Source organism: Cherax quadricarinatus, chromosome 4 (genome assembly GCF_038502225.1).
Source record: "Cherax quadricarinatus isolate ZL_2023a chromosome 4, ASM3850222v1, whole genome shotgun sequence".
NCBI lineage: Eukaryota > Metazoa > Arthropoda > Malacostraca > Decapoda > Parastacidae > Cherax > Cherax quadricarinatus.
The window spans coordinates 65735154-65757840 of record NC_091295.1 but is presented as its reverse complement, the minus strand read 5'-3'; the positions used below and the strand labels follow the sequence as shown (position 1 = coordinate 65757840).

Genomic DNA, 22687 nt, shown 5'->3' with positions numbered 1-22687 from the left:
GGTATTTTATACCATTTTAATGTTCATTCTGTCAGACACTGCAACACAAGGGTATCTTGGTACAGACCATCAACTTCGACAACCTCTACTAGTGAGAACGGCTGGGTTTGGGAGGGACCTGCCCTCCCAAAGCAACCTACGTCTCACCTCCTGGCACTATATAAGGCCCCATTCTGTCACCTCAACTTCATATTGTTTCAGACAACGGAACAATGCTCTTCTCCAGACTGAGGGACTGACCACCTCAAAACTTTAAGGGTGATGGACTGATTACATCGTCTTCAAGTATCTTCTGCTTCTATCAACTTTTCTGTACTCGACTGAAGAAGCCTACTGTGTAGGCGAAACGTTTCGAAATAAAGATACCTAACTGTTGCATATGTGTCTTACCTAACAATCTGTCGGTATTTTATACCATTTTAATGTTCATTCTGTCAGACACTGCAACACAAGGGTATCTTGGTACAGACCATCAACTTCGACAACCTCTACTAGTGAGAACGGCTGGGTTTGGGAGGGACCTGCCCTCCCAAAGCAACCTACGTCTCACCTCCTGGCACTATATAAGGCCCCATTCTGTCACCTCAACTTCATATTGTTTCAGACAACGGAACAATGCTCTTCTCCAGACTGAGGGACTGACCACCTCAAAACTTTAAGGGTGATGGACTGATTACATCGTCTTCAAGTATCTTCTGCTTCTATCAACTTTTCTGTACTCGACTGAAGAAGCCTACTGTGTAGGCGAAACGTTTCGAAATAAAGATACCTAACTGTTGCATATGTGTCTTACCTAACAATCTGTCGGTATTTTATACCATTTTAATGTTCATTCTGTCAGACACTGCAACACAAGGGTATCTTGGTACAGACCATCAACTTCGACAACCTCTACTAGTGAGAACGGCTGGGTTTGGGAGGGACCTGCCCTCCCAAAGCAACCTACGTCTCACCTCCTGGCACTATATAAGGCCCCATTCTGTCACCTCAACTTCATATTGTTTCAGACAACGGAACAATGCTCTTCTCCAGACTGAGGGACTGACCACCTCAAAACTTTAAGGGTGATGGACTGATTACATCGTCTTCAAGTATCTTCTGCTTCTATCAACTTTTCTGTACTCGACTGAAGAAGCCTACTGTGTAGGCGAAACGTTTCGAAATAAAGATACCTAACTGTTGCATATGTGTCTTACCTAACAATCTGTCGGTATTTTATACCATTTTAATGTTCATTCTGTCAGACACTGCAACACAAGGGTATCTTGGTACAGACCATCAACTTCGACAACCTCTACTAGTGAGAACGGCTGGGTTTGGGAGGGACCTGCCCTCCCAAAGCAACCTACGTCTCACCTCCTGGCACTATATAAGGCCCCATTCTGTCACCTCAACTTCATATTGTTTCAGACAACGGAACAATGCTCTTCTCCAGACTGAGGGACTGACCACCTCAAAACTTTAAGGGTGATGGACTGATTACATCGTCTTCAAGTATCTTCTGCTTCTATCAACTTTTCTGTACTCGACTGAAGAAGCCTACTGTGTAGGCGAAACGTTTCGAAATAAAGATACCTAACTGTTGCATATGTGTCTTACCTAACAATCTGTCGGTATTTTATACCATTTTAATGTTCATTCTGTCAGACACTGCAACACAAGGGTATCTTGGTACAGACCATCAACTTCGACAACCTCTACTAGTGAGAACGGCTGGGTTTGGGAGGGACCTGCCCTCCCAAAGCAACCTACGTCTCACCTCCTGGCACTATATAAGGCCCCATTCTGTCACCTCAACTTCATATTGTTTCAGACAACGGAACAATGCTCTTCTCCAGACTGAGGGACTGACCACCTCAAAACTTTAAGGGTGATGGACTGATTACATCGTCTTCAAGTATCTTCTGCTTCTATCAACTTTTCTGTACTCGACTGAAGAAGCCTACTGTGTAGGCGAAACGTTTCGAAATAAAGATACCTAACTGTTGCATATGTGTCTTACCTAACAATCTGTCGGTATTTTATACCATTTTAATGTTCATTCTGTCAGACACTGCAACACAAGGGTATCTTGGTACAGACCATCAACTTCGACAACCTCTACTAGTGAGAACGGCTGGGTTTGGGAGGGACCTGCCCTCCCAAAGCAACCTACGTCTCACCTCCTGGCACTATATAAGGCCCCATTCTGTCACCTCAACTTCATATTGTTTCAGACAACGGAACAATGCTCTTCTCCAGACTGAGGGACTGACCACCTCAAAACTTTAAGGGTGATGGACTGATTACATCGTCTTCAAGTATCTTCTGCTTCTATTCTTCAAACAACTTGCGGAGAGGTGCCCTCAAACCAGACCTTCCTCAAACAACCTTTGGAGAAGTACCCTCCCACCAGACCTCCTTCAAACAACCAGGGGAGAGGTGCCCTCCCACAAGACCTTCTTCAAACAACCTGGGGAGAGGCGCCCTCTGACCAGACATTCTTCAAACAACCTTGGGTGAGGTGCCCTCTCACAAGACCTTCTTCAAACAACCTGTGGTGAGGTGCCCTCCCACCATACTTTCTTCAAACAACCTGTGGTAAGGTGCTCTCCCACCAGACCTTCATCAAACAATCTGGGCTTAGGTGCTTTCCCAACAGACCTTCTTCAAACAACCTGGGGTGAGGTTCCCTCTCACCAGACCTTCTTCAAACAACCTGGGACGAGGTGCCCTCCTACCAGACCTTCTTCAAACAACCTGGGGTGAGGTGCCTTCTCACCAGACCTTCTTCAAACAACCTGGGGTGAAGAGCTTTCACTCCAGACGTTCTTCAAACAACCTGGGTTAAGGTGGTCTCCCACCAGACCTTCTTCAAACAACCTGGGGTGAGGTGCCCTCCCACAAGACCTTCTTCAAACAACCTTGGGTGAGAAACTCTCCCACCAGACCTTCTTCAAACAACCTGGGGTAAAGTGTTATCCAACCAGACCTTCTTCAAACAACCTGGGGTAAGGTGCTCTCCCAACAGACCTTCTTCAAAGAACCTGGGGTAAGGTGCTCTGCCGCCAGACATTCTTCAAACAACCTGGGGTTATGTGCCCTCGCACCAGACCTTCTCCAAACAACCTGGGGAAAGGTGCTGTCCCACCAGACCTTCTCCAAACAACCTGGGGAAAGGTGCTCTTCTACCAATCTTTCTTTAAACAACCTGGGGTAAGGTGCTCTCCCACCAGACCTTCTTCAAACAAACTGGGGTAAGGTGCTCTCCTAACAGACCTTCTTCAAACAATAAGGAGTGAAGTGCCCTCTCACCAGACCTTCCTCAAACAACCTGGGGTAAGGTGCTCTCCCACCAGATTTTCTTCAAACAACCTGGGGTAAGGTGCTCTCCCACAAGACCATCTTCAAACAACCTGGGGTAAGGTGTTCTTCCACCAGACCTTCTTCAAACAACCTGGGGTGAGGTGCTGTACCACCAGACCTTCTTCAAATAACCTTCGGTAAAGTGCTCTCCCACCAGACCTTCTTCAAACAACCTGGGTTGAGGTGGTCCTCTAATAGACCTTCTTCAAACAACCTGGGGTAAAGTGCTCTCCAACCAGACCCTCTTCAAACAACCTGGGGAGAAGTGCCCTCTCATCAAACCTTCTTCAAACAACCTTTGGAGAGGTGCCCTCCCACCAGACTTTCTTCAAACAACATGGGGAGATGTGCCCTCCTACCAGACCTTCTTCAAACAACCTGGAGAGAAGTGCCCTCTCACCAGACCTTCTTCAAATAACCTGGGGAGAGGTGCCCTTCCACCGGACCTTCTTCAAACAACCTGGGGACAGGTGCCCTTCCACCAGACCTTCTTCAAACAACCTGGGGAGAGGTGCCCTCCTACCAGACCTTCTTCAAACAACCTGGGGAGAGGCGCCCTCCCACCAGACCTTCTTCAAACAACCTGGGGAAGGTGCTCTCCCACCATACCTTCTTTAAACAACCTGGGGAAGGTGCTCTCCCACCAGACCTTCATCAAATAACCTGGTGTGAGGTGCCCTCCCACCAGACCTTCTTCAAACAACCTTGGGTAAGGTGCCCTCCCACCAGACCTTCTTCAAACAACCTTGGAAGAGGTGCTTTCCTACCAGACTTTATTCACACAACATGGGGAGAGGTGCCCTCCCAACAGACCTTCTTCAAAAAACCTGGGGTAAGGCCCTCTCCCTTCAGACCATCTTCAAACAAACTTGGGTGAGGTGACCTCTCACAAGACCTTCAAACAACATTTGGTGAGGTGCCTTCCCACCAGACGTTCTTCAAACAACCTGGGGTAAGGTGCTCTCCCACCAGACCTTCTTCAAAGAACCTGGGGTAAGGCACTCTCCCACCAGACCTTCTTCAAACAACCTGGATTAAGGTGCTCTCCCACCAGATCTTCCTCAAACAACCTTGGAAAATGTGCTCTCCCTCCAGACCTTCTTCAAACAACCTGGGGTAAGGTGCCCTCCCACCAGACCTTCTTCAAAACACCTCGGGTAAGGTGCTCTTCAACCAGACCTTCTTTAAACAACCTGGGGAAGGTCAACCAGACCTTCTTTAAACAACCTGGGGAAGGTGCTCTCCCACCAGACCTTCATCAAACAGCTTGGAGAGGTGCCCTCCCACCAGACCTTCTTCAAACAACCAGGGTTAAGGTGCTCTAACACCAGACCTTCTTCAACAACCTCAGGTGAGGTGCCCTCCCACAGACCTTCTTCAAACAACCTTGGAAGAGGTGCTTCCTACCAGACCTTCTTCAACACAACATGGGGAGAGGTGCCCTCCCACAGACCTTCTTCAAACAACCTGGGGTAAGGTGCCCTCTCCCAGACCATCTTCAAACAACTTGGAGTGAGGTGCCCTCTCACCAGACCTTCTTCAAACAACCTGGGCTGATGTGCCCTCCCACCAGACCTTCTTCAAACAACCTGGGGTGAGGTGCCCTCCCACCAGACCTTCTTCAAACAACCTGGGGTGAGGTGCCCTCCCACCAGACGTTCCTCTAACAACCTGGGGAAAGGTGCGCTCCCACCAGACCTTCTTCAAACAACCTGGGGTAATGTGCTCTCCCACCAGACCTTCTTCAAACAACCTGGGGTAAGGTGCTCTTCTTCAACAGACCTTCTTCAAACAACCTGGGGAAGGTGCTCTCCCACCAGACCTTCTTTAAACAACCTGGAGAAAGGTGCTCTCCCACCAGACGTTCTTCAAACAACCTGGGGAAAGGTGCTCTCCCACCAGACCTTCTTCAAACAACCTGGGGTGAGGTGCTCTCCAGCCGGACATTCTTCAAACAACCTGAGGTAAGGTGCTCTCAAACCAGACCTTCTTCGAACAACCTGGGTTGAGGTGCCCTCCCACCAGACCTTCTTCAAAAAACATGGGGTAAGGTGCTCTAACGCCAGACCTTCTTCAAACAATCTGGGTGAGGTGCACTAAAACCAGACCTTCTTCAAACAACCTGGGGTAAAGTGCTCTCCCACCAGACCTGCTTCAAACAACCAGAAGAGAGGTGCCCTCATTCCAGACCTTCCTCAAACAACCTTGGGAGAAGTGCCCTCCCACCAGACCTTCTTCAAAACACCTCGGGTAAGGTGCTCTTCAACCAGACCTTCTTTAAACAACCTGGGGAAGGTGCTCTCCCACCAGACCTTCATCAAACAACCTGGTGTGAGGTGCCCTCCTACCAGACCTTCTTCAAACAACCTTGCGTAAGGTGCTCTCCCACCAGACGTTCTTCAAACAACCTGGGGTAAGGTGCTCTCCCACCAGACCTTCTTCAAACAACCTGGGGTAAGGTGCTCTCCAACCAGATCTTCTTAAAACAACCTGGGGTGAGGTGCTCTCCTGCCGGACCTTCTTCAAACAACCTGAGGTAAGGTGCTCTCAAACCAGACCTTCTTCGAACAACCTGGGTTGAGGTGCCCTCCCACCAGACCTTCTTCAAAAAACCTGGGGTAAGGTGCTCTAACGCCAGACCTTCTTCAACAACCTCGGGTGAGGTGCACTACCACCAGACCTTCTTCAAACAACCTGGGGTAAAGTGCTCTCCCACCAGACCTGCTTCAAACAACCTGAAAAGAGGTGCCCTCATTCCAGACCTTCCTCAAACAACCTTGGGAGAAGTGCCCTCCCACCAGACCTGCTTCAAACAACCTGGGGAGAGGTGCCCTCCCACCAGACCTTCCTCAAACAACCTTGGGAGAAGTGCCCTCCCACCAGACCTTCTTCAAACTACCTGGGGTGAGGTGCCCTCCCACCAGAGCTTCTTCAAACAACCTGGGGTAAGGTGCTCTCCCACCAGACCTTCTTCAAACAACCTTGGGAGAGGTGCCCTCCCACCACACCTTCTTCAAACAACCTGGGGTGAGGTGCTCTCCCACCAGACTTTCTTCAAACAACCTGGAGTAAGGTGCTCTCCATCCAGACCTTCATTAAACAACCTGGGGTAAGGTGCCCTCCCACAAGACCTTCTTCAAACAACCTTGGGTGAGGAACTCTCCCACCAGACCTTCTTCAAACAACCTGGGGTAAAGTGTTATCCAACCAGACCTTCTTCAAACAACCTGGGGTAAGGTGCCCTCCCACCAGACCTTCTTCAAACAACTTGGGGAGAGGTGCCCTCCCACCAGACCTTCTTCAAACAACCTGGGGACAGGTGCCCTCCCTGCAGACCTTCTTCAAACAACCTGGGGAGAGGTGCCCTCCCACAAGACCTTCTTCAAACAACATGGGGAGAGGCGCCCTCCCACCAGACCTTTTTCAAACAACCTTGGAAGAGGTGCCCTCCTACCAGACCTCCTTCACACAACATGACGAGAGGTGCCCTCCCACCAGACCTTCTTCAAACAACCTGGGGTTATGTGCCCTCGCACCAGACCTTCTCCAAACAACCTGGGGTAAGGTGCTGTCCCGACAGACATTCTTCAATCAACCTGGGGTAAGGTGCTCTCCCACCAGACCTTCTATAATAACCTGCGGTAAAGTGCTATCTCACCAGATCTTCTTCAAACAACCTGGGGAAAGGTGCTCTCTCAACAGACCTTCTTCAAGCAACCTGGGGTAAGGTGCTCTCCCACCAGACATTCTCCAAACAACCAGGGGTAAGGTGCTCTCTCGCCAGACATTCTTCAAACAACATGGGGTCATGTGCCCTCGCACCAGACATTCTTCAAACAACTTGGGGTAAGGTGCTCTTCCACCAGACCTTCTTCAAACAACCTGGGGTGAGGTGCCCTCCCACAAGACCTTCTTCAAACAACCTCAATTGAGGTGCCCTCCCACAAGACCTTCAAACAACCTGGAGTGAGGTGCCCTCCCACCAGACGTTCTTCAAACAACCTGGGGTAAGGTTCTCTCCCACCAGACCTTCTTCAAACAACCTGGGGTATGGTGCTCTCCCACCAGACCTTCTTCAAACAACCTGGAGTAAGGTGCTCTCCCAACAGACCTTCTTCAAACAACCTGGGGTAAGGTGCTCTCCCACCAGACCTTCTTCAAACAACCTGGGGTAAGGTGCTTTCCCACCAGACCTTCTTCAAACAACGTGGGGTAAGGTGCTCTACCACCAGACCTTCTTCAAACAACCTGTGGGAAGGTGCTCTCCCTCCAAACCTTCATCAAACAACCTGGGGTGAGCTGCCCTCCCTCAAGACCTTCTTCAAACAACCTGGGGTAAGGTGCTCTCCCACCAGACATTCTTCAAACAACCTGGGGTAAAGTGCTCTTCTACCAGACCTTCTTCAAACAACTTGGGTTGAGGTGCTCTCCCACCAGACCTTCTTCAAACAACCTGGGGTAAGGTGCTCTCCCGCCAGTCCTTCTTCAAACAACCTGAGGTAAGGTGCTCTCCCACCAGACCTTCTTCAAACAACCTGAGGTAAGGTGCTCTCCCACCAGACATTCTTCAAACAACCTGGGGTAAAGTGCTCTTCTACCAGACCTTCTTCAAACAACCTGGGTTGAGGTGCCCTCCCACCAGACCTTCTTCAAAAAATCTGTTGTAAAGAGCTCTCCCGCCAGTCCTTCTTCAAACAACCTGAGGTTAGGTGCTCTCCCACCAGACATTCTTCAAACAACCTGGGGTAAAATCCTCTTCTACCAGACTTTCTTCAAACAACTTGGGTTGAGGTGCCCTCCCACCAGACCTTCTTCAAAAAATCTGGGGTAAAGAGCTCTCTCACCAGACCTTCTTCAAACAACCTGGGGTGAGGTGCACTCCCTCCAGACCTGCTTCAAACAACCTGGGGTAAGGTGCTCTCCTCACCAGACCTTGTTCAAACAATCTGGGGTGAGGTACAATCCCAACAGACCTTTTTCAAACAACCTGGTGTAAGGTGCTCTTCCACCAGACCTTCTTCAAACAACCAGGGGATAGGTGCCCTCCCACAAGACCATCTTCAAACAACCTGGGGTAAGGTGGTCTTAAACCAGACTTTCCTCAAACAACCTGGGGTAAGGTGCTCTCCCACCACACCTTCTTCAAACAACCTGGGGTAAGGTGCTCTCCCACCAGACGTTCTACAGACAACCTGGGGTAAGGTGCTCTCCCACCAGACCTTCTTCAAACAACCTGTGGTAAGGTGTTCTCACACCAGACCTTCTTCAAACAACCTGGGGTAAGGTGCTCTCCCACCAGACCTTTTTCAAACAACCTGGGGTGAATATCTATACCACCAGACCTTCTTCAAATATCCTCGGGTAAGGTGCTCTCCCACCAGACCTTCTTCAAACAACCTGGGGAGAGGTGCCCTTTCAACAGAACTTCCTCAAACAAGCTGGGCAGAGGTGCACTCCCACCAGACCTTCCTCAAACAACCTGGGGAGAGGTGCCCTCCTACCAGACCTTCCTCAAACAAACTAGGGAGAGGTGCCCTCCCACCAGACCTTCTCCAAACAACATGGGGACAGGTGCCCTCCCAGCAGACCTTCTTCAAGCAACCTTGCAAGAGGTGCCCTCCTACCAGAACTTCTTCACAAAACATGAGGAGAGGTGCCCTCCCACCAGACTTTCTTCAAACAACCTGGGGTAAGGTGCTCTCCCACCAGACCTTCTTCAAACAACCTGCAGTAAGGTCCTCTCCCTTCAGACCTTCTCCAAACAACCTGGAGTGAGGTGCCCTCTCACCAGACCTTCTTCAAACAACCTTGATTGAGGTGCCCTCCCACCAGACCTTCTTCAAACAACCTCCGGTGAGGTGCCCCCCCACCAGACCTTCAAACAACCTGGGAAGAGGTGCCCTCTCTCCAGACCATTATCAAACAACCTTGGGAGAAGTGCCCACCCACCAGACCTTCTTCAAACAACTTGGGGAGAGGTGCTTTCAAACCAGACCTTCCTCAAACAACCTTTGGAGAAGTGCCCTCCCACCAGACCTCCTTCAAACAACCAGGGGAGAGGTGCCCTCCCCCCAGACCTTCTTCAAACAACCTGGGGAGAGGTGCCCTCTGAACAGACATTCTTCAAACAACCTTGGGTGAGGTACCCTCTCACAAGACCTTCTTCAAACAACCTGTGGTGAGGTGCCCTCCCACCAGACTTTCTTCAAACAACCTGTGGTAAGGTGCTCTCCCACCAGGCATTCATCAAACAACCTGGGCTTAGGTGCTTTCCCACCAGACCTTCTTCAAACAACCTGGGGTAAGGTGCTCTCCCACCAGACCTTCTTCAAACAACCTGGGGTGAGGTTACCTCTCACCAGACCTTCTTCAAACAACCTGGGACGAGGTGCCCTCCTACCAGACCTTCTTCAAACAACCTGGGGTGAGGTGCCTTCTCACCAGACCTTCTTCAAACAACCTGGGGTGAAGAGCCTTCACTCCAGACGTTCTTCAAACAACCTGGGTTAAGGTGGTCTCCCACCAGACCTTCTTCAAACAACCTGGGGTGAGGTGCCCTCCCACAAGACCTTCTTCAAACAACCTTGGGTGAGAAACTCTCCCACCAGACCTTCTTCAAACAACCTGGGGTAATGTGTTATCCAACCAGACCTTCTTCAAACAACCTGGGGTAAGGTGCTCTCCCAACAGACCTTCTTCAAAGAACCTGGGGTAAGGTGCTCTGCCACCAGACATTCTTCAAACAACCTGGGGTTATGTGCCCTCGCACCAGACCTTCTCCAAACAACCTGGGGAAAGGTGCTGTCCCACCAGACCTTCTCCAAACAACCTGGGGAAAGGTGCTCTCCTGCCAGTCTTTCTTCAAACAACCTGGGGTAAGGTGCTCTCCCACCTGACCTTCTTCAAACAAACTGGGGTAAGGTGCTCTCCTAACAGACCTTCTTCAAACAATCAGGAGTGAGGTGTCTTCTCACCAGACCTTCTTCAAACAACCTGGGGTAAGGTGCTCTCCCACCAGATTTTCTTCAAACAACCTGGGGTAAGGTGCTCTCCCACAAGACCATCTTCAAACAACCTGGGGTAAGGTGTTCTCCCACCAGACCTTCTTCAAACAACCTGGGGTGAGGTGCTGTACCACCAGACCTTCTTCAAATAACCTTTGGTAAATTGCTCTCCCACCAGACCTTCTTCAAACAACCTGGGTTGAGGTGGTCCCCCAATAGACCTTCTTCAAACAACCTGGGGTAAGGTGCTCTCCAACCAGACCCTCTTCAAACAACCTGGGGAGAAGTGCCCTCTCATCAAACCTTCTTCAAACAACCTTCGGAGAGGTGCCCTCCCACCAGACTTTCTTCAAACAACATGGGGAGATGTGCCCTCCTACCAGACCTTCTTCAAACAACCTGGAGAGAAGTGCCCTCTCACCAGACCTTCCTCAAACAACCTTGGGAGAAGTGCCCTCCCTCCAGACCTTCTTCAAACTACCTGGTGTGAGATGCCCTCCCACCAGAGCTTCTTCAAACAAACTGGGGAGAGGCGTCCTCCCACCAAACCTTCTTCAAACAACCTTGGGAGAGGTGCTCTCCCACCAGACTTTCTTCAAACAACCTGGAGTAAGATGCTCTCCATCCAGACCTTCATTAAACAACCTCGGGTAAGGTGCCCAATCTTCAAACACCTTCTTCAAACAACCTTGGGTGAGGAACTCTGCCACCAGACCTTCTTCAAACAACCTGGGGTAAAGTGTTATCCAACCAGACCTTCTTCAAACAACCTGGGGTAAGGTGCCCTCCCACCAGACCTTCTTCAAACAACTTGGGGAGAGGTGCCCTCCCACCAGACCTTCTTCAAACAACCTGGGGACAGGTGCCCTCCCTGCAGACCTTCTTCAAACAACCTGGGAAAAGGTGCACTCCCACAAGACCTTCTTCAAACAACATGGGGAGAGGCGCCCTCCCACCAGACCTTTTTCAAACAACCTTGGAAGAGGTGCCCTCCTACCAGACCTCCTTCACACAACATGACGAGAGGTGCCCTCCCACCAGACCTTCTTCAAATAACCTGGGGTTATGTGCCCTCGCACCAGACCTTCTCCAAACAACCTGGGGTAAGGTGCTGTCACGACAGACATTCTTCAATCAACCTGGGGTAAGGTGCTCTCCCACCAGACCTTCTATAATAACCTGGGGTAAAGTGCTATCTCACCAGACCCTCTTCAAACAACCTGGGGAAAGGTGCTCTCTCAACAGACCTTCTTCAAGCAACCTGGGATAAGGTGCTCTCCCTCCAGATATTCTCCAAACAACCAGGGGTAAGGTGCTCTCTCGCCAGACATTCTTCAAACAACATGGGGTAATGTGCCCTCGCACCAGACATTCTTCAAACAACTTGGGGTAAGGTGCTCTTCCACCAGACCTTCTTCAAACAACCTGGGGTGAGGTGCCCTCCCACAAGACCTTCTTCAAACAACCTCAAGTGAGGTGCCCTCCCACAAGACCTTCAAACAACCTGGAGTGAGGTGCCCTCCCACCAGACGTTCTTCAAACAACCTGGGGTAAGGTTCTCTCCAACCAGACCTTCTTCAAACAACCTGGGGTAAGGTGCTCTCCCACCAGACCTTCTTCAAACAACCTGGAATAAGGTGCTCTCCCAACAGACCTTCTTCAAACAACCTGGGGTAAGGTGCTCTCCCACCAGACCTTCTTCAAACAACCTGGGGTAAGGTGCTTTCCCACCAGACCTTCTTCAAACAACGTGGGGTAAGGTGCTCTACCACCAGACCTTCTTCAAACAACCTGTGGGAAGGTGCTCTCCCTCCAAACCTTCATCAAACAACCTGGGGTGAGCTGCCCTCCCTCAAGACCTTCTTCAAACAACCAGGGGTAAGGTGCTCTCCCGCCAGTCCTTCTTTAAACAACCTGGGGTAAAGTGCTCTTATACCAGACCTTCTTCAAACAACTTGGGTTGAGGTGCTCTCCCACCAGACCTTCTTCAAACAACCAGGGGTAAGGTGCTCTCCCGCCAGTCCTTCTTCAAACAACCTGAGGTAAGGTGCTCTCCCACCAGACCTTCTTCAAACAACCTGGGGTGAGGTTCCCTCTCACCAGACCTTCTGCCCTCACCAACCTTCTTCAAACAACCAGGGGTGAGGTGCCTTCTCACCAGACCTTCTTCAAACAACCTGGGGTGAAGAGCCTTCACTCCAGACGTTCTTCAAACAACCTGGGTTAAGGTGGTCTCCCACCAGACCTTCTTCAAACAACCTGGGGTGAGGTGCCCTCCCACAAGACCTTCTTCAAACAACCTTGGGTGAGAAACTCTCCCACCAGACCTTCTTCAAACAACCTGGGGTAAAGTGTTATCCAACCAGACCTTCTTCAAACAACCTGGGGTAAGGTGCTCTCCCAACAGACCTTCTTCAAAGAACCTCGGGTAAGGTGCTCTGCCGCCAGACCTTCTTCAAACAACCTGGGGTTATGTGCCCTCGCACCAGACCTTCTCCAAACAACCTGGGGAAAGGTGCTGTCCCACCAGACCTTCTCCAAACAACCAGGGGAAAGGTGCTCTCCTACCAGTCTTTCTTCAATCAACCTGGGTAAGGTGCTCTCCCACCAGACCTTCTTCAAACAACCTCCGGTGAGGTGCCCTCCCACCAGACCTTCAAACAACCTGGGAAGAGGTGCCTTCTCTCCAGACCATCCTCAAACAACCTTGGAAGAAGTGCCCTCCCACCAGACCTTCTTCAAACAACTTGGGGAGAGGTGCCCTCAAACCAGACCTTCCTCAAACAACCTTTGGAGAAGTGCCCTCCCACCAGACCTCCTTCAAACAACCAGGGGAGAGGTGCCCTCCCTCCAGACCTTCTTCAAACAACCCGGGGAGAGGCGCCCTCTGACCAGACATTCTTCAAACAACCTTGGGTGAGGTGCCCTCTCAAAAGACCTTCTTCAAACAACCTGTGGTGAGGTACCCTCCCACCATACTTTCTTCAAACAACCTGTGGAAAGGTGCTCTCCCACCAGACCTTCATCAAACAATCTGGGCTTAGGTGCTTTCCCACCAGACCTTCTTCAAACAACCTGGGGTAAGGTGCTCTCCCACCAGACCTTCTTCAAACAACCTAGGGTGAGGTTCCCTCTCACCAGACCTTCTTCAAACAACCTGGGACGAGGTGCCCTCCTACCAGACCTTCTTCAAACAACCTGGGGTGAGGTGCCTTCTCACCAGACCTTCTTCAAACAACCTGGGGTGAAGAGCCTTCACTCCAGACGTTCTTCAAACAACCTGGGTTAAGGTGGTCTCCCACCAGACCTTCTTCAAACAACCTGGGGTGAGGTGCCCTCCCACAAGACCTTCTTCAAACAACCTTGGGTAAGAAACTCTCCCACCAGACCTTCTTCAAACAACCTGGGGTAAAGTGTTATCCAACCAGACCTTCTTCAAACATCCTGGGGTAAGGTGCTCTCCCAACAGACCTTCTTCAAAGAACATAGGGTAAGACATTCTTCAAACAACCTGGGGTTATGCTCTCGCCGCCAGACCTTCTTCAAACAACCTGGGGAAAGGTGCTGTCCCATAAGACCTTCTCCAAACAACCTGGGGAAAGGTGCCTTCTACCAATCAAACAACCTGGGGTAAGGTGCTCTCCCACCAGACCTTCTTCAAACAAACTGGGGTAAAGTGCTCTCCTAACAGACCTTCTTGAAACAATCAGGAGTGAGGTGCCTTCTCACCAGACCTTCTTCAAACAACCTGGGGTAAGGTGCTCTCCCACCAGACCTTCTTCAAACAAACTGGGGTAAGGTGCTCTCACACCAGACCTTCTTCAAACAACCTGGGGTAAGGTGTTCTAACACCAGACCTTCTTCAAACAACCTGGGGTGAGGTGCTGTACCACCAGACCTTCTTCAAACAACCTGGAGTAAGGTGCTCTCAAAACAGACCTTCAAACAACCAGGGGTGAGGTGCCCACCGAACAGACCTTCTTCAAAAAATCTGGGGTAAGGTGCTCTCACACCAGACCATCTTCAAACAACCTATGGTGAGGTGCCCTCATACCAGACTTTCGTCAAACAACTTGGGGAAAGGTGCTCTCCCACCAGACCTTCTTCAAACAACCTGGGGAGAGGTGCCCTGTCACCAGACCTTCTTCAGACAACCTGGGATGAGGTGCCCTCCCACCAGACCTTCTTCAAACAACCTGGGGTGAGGTGCCCTCCCACCAGACCTTCTTCAAACAACCTGGGGTAAGGTGCCCTCCCACCAAACCTTCTTCAAACAACCTGGGGAGAGGTGCCCTTTCACTGGACCTTCATCAAACAACCTGGGGACAGGTGCCCTTCCACCAGACCTTCTTCAAACAACCTGGGGAGAGGTGCCCTCCCACCAGACCTTCTTCAAACAACCTGGGGAGAGGTGCCCTCCCACCAGACCTTCTTCAAACAACCTGGGGAAGGTGCTCTCCCACCACCCCTTCTGTGAACAACCTGGGGAAGGTGCTCTTCTCCCAGACCTTGATCAAACAACCTGGTGTGAGGTGCCCTCCCACCAGACCTTCTTCAAACAACCTTGGGTAAGGTGCCCTCCCACCAGACCTTCTTCAAACAACCTGGGATGAGGTGCCCTCCCACCAGACCTTCTTCAAACAACCTGGGGTGAGGTGCCCTCCCACCATACTTTCGTCAAACAACTTGGGGTAAGGTGCTCTCCCTCCAGACCTTCTTCAAACAACCTGGGGAAAGGTGCTCTCCCACCAGACCTTTCTCAAACAACCTTGGGTGAGGTGCCCTCCCACCAGACCTTCTTCAAACAACCTGGGGTGAGGTGCCCTCCCACCAGACCTTTTTGAAACAACCTTTGGAAAGGTGCTCTCCCACCAGACCTTCTTCAAGCAACCTGTGGTAAGGTTCTATCCCACCAGACCTTCTTCAAACAACCTGTGGTAAGATTCTATCCCACCAGACCTTCTTCAAACAACCTGGAGTAAGGTGCTCTCCCTACAGACCTTCTTCAAACAACCTGAGGTAAAGTGCTTTCCCACCAGACCTTCTTCAAACAACCTGGAGTAAAGTGCTCTCAAAACAGACCTTCAAACAACCTAGGGTAAGGTGCTCTCCCACGAGACCTTCTTCAAACAACATGGGGTAAGGTGCTCTAGCACCAGACCTTCTTCAAACAACCTCTCCCTTCAAACACCCTGAGGTAAGGTGCTCTCCCACCAGACCTTCTTCAAACAACCAGGGGTGAGATGCCCTCCCAACAGACCTTCTTCAAAAAATCTGGGGTAAGGTGCTCTCCCACCAGACCTTCTTCAAACAACCTGGGGTAAGGTGCTCTCCCACCAGACCTTCTTCAAACAACCTGGGGTAAGGTGCTTTCCCACCAGACCTTCTTCAAACAACGTGGGGTAAGGTGCTCTCCCACCAGACTTTCTTCAAACAACCTGGAGTAAGGTGCTCCCCCACCAGACCTTCAAACACCCTGGGGTAAGGTGCTCTCCCACCAGACCTTCTTCAAACAACCTGGGGTGAGGTGCTCTCCCACCTGACCTTAAAACAACCTTGGGTAAGGTGCTCTCCCTCCAGACCTTCTTCAAACAACCTGGGTTGAGGTGCCCTCCCACCAGACCTTCTTCAAACAACCTGGGGTAAGGTGCTCTCCCACCAGACCTTCTTCAAACAACCTGGGGTAAAGTGCTCTCCCACCAGACCTTCTTCAAACAACCTGGGGTAAGGTGCTCTCCCACCAGACCTTCTTCAAACAACCTGGGGAGAGGTGCCCTCCCACCAGACCTTCCTCAAACAACCTTGGGAGAAGTGCCCTCCCACCAGACCTTCTTCAAACAACCTGGGGTGAGGTGCCCTCCCACCAAACCTTCTTCAAACAACCTGGGGACAGGTGCCCTCCCACAAGACCTTCTTCAAACAACCTTGGCTGAGGACCTCTCCCACCAGACCTTCTTGAAACAACCTGGGGTAAGGAGCTCTCTCACCAGACCTTCTTCAAACAACCTGGAATGAAGTACCCTCCCACCAGACTTTCTTCGAACAACCTGGGGAGAGGTGCCTTCTTACTAGACCTTTTTCAAACAACCAGGGGTAAGGTACCATCCCACCAGACCTTCTTCAAGCAACCCGGGGTAAGGTGCCCTCCCACCAGACCTTCTTCAAACAACCTGGGGGTGCCCTCCCACCAGGTGCCCTCCCACCAGACCTTCTTCAAACAACCTCGGGTGAGGTGCCCTCCCACCAGACCTTCTTCAAAAAACCTGGGATAAGGTGCTCTCCCACCAGACCTTCTTCAAACCACCTGGGATGAGGTGTCCTTTCACCAGACCTTCTTCAAACAACCTGGGGTGAGGTGCCCTAACACCAGACCTTCTTCAAACAACATGGGATGAGGTGCCATCCCACCAGACGTTCTTCTAACAACCTGGGGTAAGGTGCTCTCCCACCAGACCTTCTTCAAACAACCTGGGGTAAGGTGCTCTCCCACCAGACCTTCTTCAAACAACCTGGGGTAAGGTGCTCTCCCACCAGACCTTCTTCAAACAACCTGGGGTAAGGTGCTCTCCCACCAGACCTTCTTCAAACAACCTGGGGTGAGGTGCCCTCCCACCAGACCTTCTTCAATCAACCTGCGGTGAGGTGCCCTCCCACCAGACCTTCTTCAAACAACCTGGGGTGAGGTGCCCTCCCACCAGACCTTCTTCAAACAACCTGGGGTAAGGTGCTCTCCCACCAGACCTTCTTCAAACAACCTGGGGTAAGGTGCTCTCCCACCAGACCTTCTTCAAACAACCTGGGGTAAGGTGCCCTCCCACCAGACCTTCTTCAAACAACCTGGGGTAAGGTTCTCTCCAACCAGACCTTCTTCAAACAACCTGGAATAAGGTGCTCTCCCAACAGACCTTCTTCAAACAACCTTTGGTAAGGTGCTCTCCCAACAGACCTTCATCAAAGAACCTTGGGTAAGGTGCTTTCCCACCAGACCTTCTTCAAACAACCTGGGGAAAGGTGCTCTCCCACCAGACATTCTTCAAACAACCTGGGGTAAAGTGCTCTTATACCAGACCTTCTTCAAACAACTTGGGTTGAGGTGCTCTCCCACCAGACCTTCTTCAAACAACCAGGGGTAAGGTGCTCTCCAACGAGACCTTCTTCAAACAACCTGGGGTAAGGTGCTCTCCCACCAGACTTTCTTCAAACAACCTGGGGTTATGTGCCCTCGCACCAGACCTTCTTCAAACAACCTGGGGTAAGGTGCTCTCTAACCAGACCTTCTTCAAACAATCTGGGCTAAGGTGCTCTCCCACCAGACCTTCTTCAAACAACCTGGGGTAAGGAGCTCTCCCACCAGACTTTCTTCAAACAACCTGGGGTAAGGTGCTCTCCTCACCAGACCTTGTTGAAACAACCAGGTGTTAGGTGCCCTCCCACCAGACCTTCTTCAATCAACCTGGGGTAAGGTGGTCTCCCACCAGACCTTCCTTAAACAACCTGGGGTAAGGTGCTCTCCCACCAGACATTCTTTAAACAACCTGGGGTAAGGTGCTCTCCCACCAGACATTCTTTAAACAACCTGGGGTGAGGTGCCCTCCCACCTGACCTTCTTAAAACAACCTTGGGTAAGGTACTCTCACACCAGACCTTCTTCAAACAACCTAGGGTAAGGTGCTCTCCCACCAGACCCTCTTTAAACAATCTGGGGAGAGGTGCCCTCCCACCAGACCTTCATCAAACAACCTGAGGAGAAGTGCCCTCCCACCAGACCATCTTCAAACAACCTTGGGAGAGGTGCCCTTCGACCAGACTTTCTTCAAACAACCTGGGGAGAGGTGCCCTCCCAGCAGTCCTTCTTCAAACAACCTGGGGTAAGGTGCTCTCCCACCAGACCTTCCTCAAACAACCTTGGGTAAGGTGCTCCCCCACCAGACCTTCAAACACCCTGGGGTAAGGTGCTCTCCCACCAGACCTTCTTCAAACAACCTGGGGTGAGGTGCTCTCCCACCTGACCTTAAAACAACCTTGGGTAAGGTGCTCTCCCACCAGACCTTCTTCAAACAACCTAGGGTAAGGTGCTCTCCCACCAGACCCTCTTCAAACAACCTCGGGAGAGGTGCCCTCCCACCAGACCTTCCTCAAACAACCTGGTGAGAAGTGCCCTCCAACCAGACCATCTTCAAACAACCTTGTTAGAGGTGCCCTTCGACCAGACTTTCTTCAAACAACCTGGGGAGAGGTGCCCTCCCAGCAGACCTTCTTCAAACAACCTCGGGAGATGTGCCCTCCCACCAGACCTTCTTCAAACCATTTGGTGAGAGGTGCCCTCCTACCAGACCTTCAATCAACCTGGGGTGAGGTGCCCTTCCACCAGACCTTCTTCAAACAACCTGGGGTGAGGTGCCCTCCCACCAGACCTTCTTCAAACAACCTGTGGTAAGGTGCTCTCCCACCAGACCTTCAATCAACCTGGGGTGAGGTGCCCTTCCACCAGACCTTCTTCAAACAACCTGGGGTGAGGTGCTCTCCCACCAGACCGTCTTCAAACAATCTGGACTAAGGTGCTCTCCCACCAGACCTTCTTCAAACAACCTGGGGTAAGGTGCTCTCCCACCAGACTTTCTTCAAACAACCTGGGGTTATGTGCCCTCACAACAGACCTTCTTCTAACAACCTGATGTGAGGTGCTCTCCCACCAGACCTTCTTCAAACAATCTGGGGTAAGGTGCTCTCCCACCAGACCTTCTTCAAACAACCTGGGGTGAGGTGCCCTCTCACCAGACCTTCTTCAAACAACCTGGGGAGAGGTGCTCTCCCACCAGACCTTCAATCAACCTGGGGTGAGGTGCCCTTCCACCAGACCTTCAAACAACCTGGGGAGAAGTGCTCTCCCACCAGACCTTCCTCAAACAACTTTAGTAGTCTATCGCTTTTATTGTATGTAAACATAGCTACAATTGCTGTAAGACCTGGTATATATACTTAATGCATTTAATTGTCTCTATTCATGAACGAAACTTGGTTACTTGTATGTATATATATATATATATATATATATATATATATATATATATATATATATATATATATATATATATATATATATATATATATATATATATATATATATATATATATATATATACATGTATATATATATATATATGTATATGTATATATATATATTTATATGTATATGTATATATATATATTTATATGTATATGTATATATATATATATTTATATGTATATGTATATATATATATTTATATGTATATGTATATATATATATTTATATGTATATGTATATATATTTATATGTATATATATTTATATTTATATGTATATATATTTATATGTATATGTATATATATATATTTATATGTATATATATTTATATTTATATGTATATATATATATATATATATATATACATATATATATATATATTTATATGTATATATATATATATATATAAATATATATTTAAATATTTATATATATATATATATATATATACACCAAACATGTGTGCGGGTATACCGCCTTGGGTGACGCCACGTACACCTCCAGCGTCTGGCAGCGCCGTTCTCAACGTCAACAAAAAATTTGGTTAAAATTTTCCTGTTAACACGTCATTAAGTATTACGGATACATTCTATATATATATTTTACACGTCTTCTGTAACCAATATATTGTTTATGTTCTCTTGTGCAAGGTATAATAACTTATTTTGGCTTAGAGTTTTCTTTTGTGCTTAAATTATCAAAATGTAGATCGTTACATAAGAACATAAGAAAGAAGGAACTCTGCAACCGGCTTACTGGCCTATGCAAGGCAACTCCAGTTCTCCCACCAGCTTAATTACGCCAATTCCTTGACGTAGTGAGGTCAGACACGTCACTTAAGGGAGGAGCATGGCATCCGACCTAGTAGCACAAGCTAGATATGTCTTACTCACGCCCACTCATGTATTTATCTAACCTATTTTTAAAGCTACACAACGTTTTAGCCTGAATAAAAGTACTCGGGAGTTTGTTCCACTCATCTACAACTCTGTTACCAAACCTGTGCTTTCCTATATCCTTCCTGAATCTAGTATAACCCCCCTCGACCAAAAGAAAACAGGGTGACTTATTTCCACTGGTAATGGGTTCAGTAACTAAAAGAGCATCACATGAGCATGCTAACTGTGCCCAGAATTTATTCCTGGTTACCGTACACAAGTGATTTCAAAATTCATGTCCGATCGGATGAGGGATTCTTGAGTTATTAGAGAAATTAAATTGAGAAGCTGGAGGAAGATGAAATATTGAAATGAAATTCCCCTTCAAGGGTAAATAATAATAATAATAATAATAATAATAATAATAGTAATAATAATAATAATAATAATAACTCACGAAATCGTAATAACACGATTGCAAACAAACCATACCACGGGCGGGGATAGAACCCTCGTAGAAATATACCTAGTTGGATGAATCTTATTGTGGCCAGCTGGCCCAGTGGCTAACTCGACGGTCTGGAGTTTTGTGACTCAGATCGCGAGTTCTATCCCCGCCCGTGGTATGGTTTGTTAATAATAATAAAATAATGGTAATGAAAATAAAAATAACAAAATAATAATAAAGCATTATTATAATTAGTTAAGATTATGTTAAATGTGTATTAACTTTGCAATGCTTCACTAACTCATACAAACTAACAACAGCAACATTTAATACAACATTAACTAAAAATCTTCCCAGTATGAAGTCTGCGGTACGACACTTTGGGCTGGACACGGAGGCAGGCGTCCTCCCATGGCGGCAGAATTATCGTTACGACAGACAATACTACTGTTTATATTACCGTTCCTCTGTCTGTTCTTGATGGCTTTACTGTTGATAATCTGTTGTTGATGGAAGTGAAAAAAGAGCATTTTATTGCTATACTTCATGCGGTGCGTTAAACCCGTGTGGGTTATTCAGCGCAGGTAGTGGTGGAGGTTTAATCCCCCAGACCATTACTGTACCTGGGAGGGTGACCTGGGAGTGTGTGACCTGGGAGTGTAACCTGGGAGTGACCTTTGTAACATGTGAGTGACCTTTTAACCTGGGAGTATGACCTGTGGGTATGAACTGGGAGTGTGAGTGTGACCTGTTAGTGGCCTTTGTAACCTGGGAGTGTGTGTGACCTGTGTGACTTTTGAACGACTTTTGTAACCTGGGAGAGTGACCTAGGAATGTAAAGTGGTAGTGTGACCTGGGAGTTTAACCTGTGAGTGTAACCTGAGAGTGTAGCCTGGGTGTGTGACCTGGGAGAGGATGGGTGGGACAGAGAAAGTGGAGGAGTCGCTGAAGTCGGAGAGGTCAAAACAGGTCACGTCTGAAGCCAAACCTGACTTTAGGAAACGTCTCCTCATCACCCTTGACAGCTTCAGGTAAGCTTACACACACTTCAGGTCAGCTTACACTTGTTTCTACCCCAGGTATCTACCCTTGTATATACTCTTGTATATACCCTTGCATATACTCTTGTATCTACCCTTGTATCTGCCCTTGTATCTACCCTTGTACATACCCTTGTATTTACCCTTGTATATACCCTTGTATATACCCTTGTATGTACCCTTGTATATACCCTTGTATCTGCCCTTGTATCTACCCTTGTATATACCCTTGTATCTACCCTTGTATCTACCCTTGTATATACCCTTGTATATACCCTTGTATCTACCCTTGTATATACCCTTGTATATACCCTTGTATCTAGTCTTGTATATACCCCTGTACCTACTCTTGTATATACCCTTGTATATGCCCTTGTATATACCCTTATATATACCCTTGTACATACCCTTGTATCTACCCTTGTATATACCCTTGTATATACCCTTATATCTACCCTTGTATCTATCCTTGTATATACCCTTGTATCTGCCCTTGTATATACCCTTGAATATACCCTTGGATATACCCTTGTATATACCCTTGTATATACCCTTATATCTACCCTTGTATCTACCCTTGTATATACCCTTGTATCTACCCTTGTATATACCCTTGTATCTACCCCTGTATACACCCTTGTATCTACCCTTGTATATACCCTTGTATATACCCTTGTATCTGTCCTTGTATATACCCTTGTATCTACCCTTGCATATACCCTTCTATATACCCTTGTATATACCCTTGTATATACCCTTGTATATGCCCCTGTATCTACCCTTGTATATACCCTTGTATATACCCTTGTATCTACCCTTGTGTCTACCCTTGTATATACCCTTGTATCTACCCTTGTATATACCCTTGTATCTACCCTTGTATCTACCCTTGTATATACCCTTGTA

At 48.8% G+C, this 22687-nt stretch overlaps 1 protein-coding gene across 1 annotated transcript in view; it reads left to right on the top strand.

Annotated features, from left to right (window-relative positions):
* The first annotated feature begins 21183 nt into the window (after positions 1-21183).
* LOC128684492 (protein O-mannosyl-transferase 2-like) overlaps positions 21184-22687 on the top strand; it is a 36352-nt gene continuing 34848 nt past the window's right edge. The window contains exon 1 of the mRNA XM_070097097.1: positions 21184-21772. Within this exon, the coding sequence (XP_069953198.1) occupies positions 21657-21772 (116 nt within the window). The 5' untranslated portion in view covers positions 21184-21656. The remainder of the gene's footprint in view (positions 21773-22687) is intronic.